At 35.9% G+C, this 1,542-nt stretch overlaps 1 protein-coding gene across 1 annotated transcript in view; it reads left to right on the forward strand.

Annotated features, from left to right (window-relative positions):
• LOC119585090 overlaps nt 1-1,542 on the forward strand; it is a gene marked incomplete in the record, with an annotated part of 23,795 nt that overhangs the window by 4,755 nt on the left and 17,498 nt on the right. Inside the window, 1 exon segment of the mRNA XM_037933708.1 lies at nt 1,063-1,531. Coding sequence (XP_037789636.1) covers nt 1,228-1,531 — 304 coding nt within the window.

Raw genomic sequence — 1,542 nt, forward strand, 5'->3', positions numbered from 1 at the left:
TTGCTTTCAAAGATTAAAGACTTGATTCTCAGTCCTCAGTCATCTTTTCTTGTTTCATGTGACTTTTAAGTTGATTATTTTTGTCAGCGTAATTATGCAAAATTCTTATCCCAGTTGCATATTGAAATAACAGCATGCAAATGTTTGCACCATGTTTGATGTGGCAATTATGGAGGTGAAAATGAAAATAATTAGCAACCACTTACATAGTGTTTTTTACACTTCTTTTCTTGATCTTTTATGAATAGTCTTGTTTCTGTTGAGCATTGGCATTAAGGTAAAAAGATGTATTAGCTGATGTTAATGGTCTATAAGTATTTGTATCTTATCTGTCTATTTACCTCCAAGTATTCAGTCATACTGCTGGTGTAATACTTGCAAAAGAAATAGAGATGAAACCATTTTTATCACAGTTTGATACCAGTGGATTGTTCATGATATGCACGGGCCATTTATATATTAATTGATGGCTATGATTTAGTGTGGTGTGACTACAAATAAGCACTGAGGCCTCCATGCTTTCAGTGCTCTTGCAAAGGCTGAAGAATCAGACATGTAATCTGGGAAGGTATATCTTGTAAACCTCCCAGGCAATTTGTCTTCAAATGTAAGGAAATGTTCCAGGCTCTGTCCTGCCAGAGTAAGTGTTTACTGCTTTTGCTTGAGTACTTTAGGTGTGGAGTGTGTGACACTGTCATGGTGTGTCATCAGTGTCTACTGGACCAAGGAATTGTATATGAGTCATTATGACTGTGTTTATTAAGTTTCCCCCATAATTTACCTGGTATATTTTATGCCCTACCAGTTCTCAGGACCAGTATCATCCCTCTAGTTAGTTAAGATTTACTTAGACTGCTGTAGATGGACAGTATGCATTATCAATTGTTCTGTGGTTGGTTCTTGTTTTAAAGAAAATGATGTTAGTGAGACCTGTGTATTCTCTTCCAAAGAAAAAATTTACACTTTTTTTATTCATGTAAAACAGATCTAGGAGTTGTCAAAAACTTGTACATTTTTTTTTATACTTTCCAATAATTGATTAGTCTATTATTCTCTTTTCAGATGCAACAGATATCTTCGTTTGTAGAATGAAGTATTGTGACAATATTTTTCTAGGGCTGCAGGCATCACATCATAGAATAAGGTCTTTAGGCTCTTAATACGATATCCTTATAAGTCATAAAGAGAAAGAAAAAAGATATATTGGCAAACCACACTTTACCAGCAATGGCTGAGGATTGTAGTAAAGTGAGAAAGATATTTGTTTCGGTGTCACCATCTGAGTATGACAGTTCACCAAGGAACGGAGTCAAGATGCCAGATCATGTTGCACCAACTTCCTTGCCCTTTGATCAACCAGAAGTAAGTGGTGGAGAAGAACCTTCAAATGATCCTGGGCCGAGTACAAGACCCATAAAGAGAAGGAAGAAATATCACACGATGGCAGATGAATATCGCTTGAATCGTATAATGAGGGATAAGGATTTCAAGCTAGAAAGGAGTAATTTCTACAGTTTCAAGGATACTCTGGGTAAGTATGTA

Source organism: Penaeus monodon, chromosome 19, assembly GCF_015228065.2.
Source record: "Penaeus monodon isolate SGIC_2016 chromosome 19, NSTDA_Pmon_1, whole genome shotgun sequence".
NCBI classification, from domain to species: Eukaryota; Metazoa; Arthropoda; class Malacostraca; order Decapoda; family Penaeidae; genus Penaeus; species Penaeus monodon.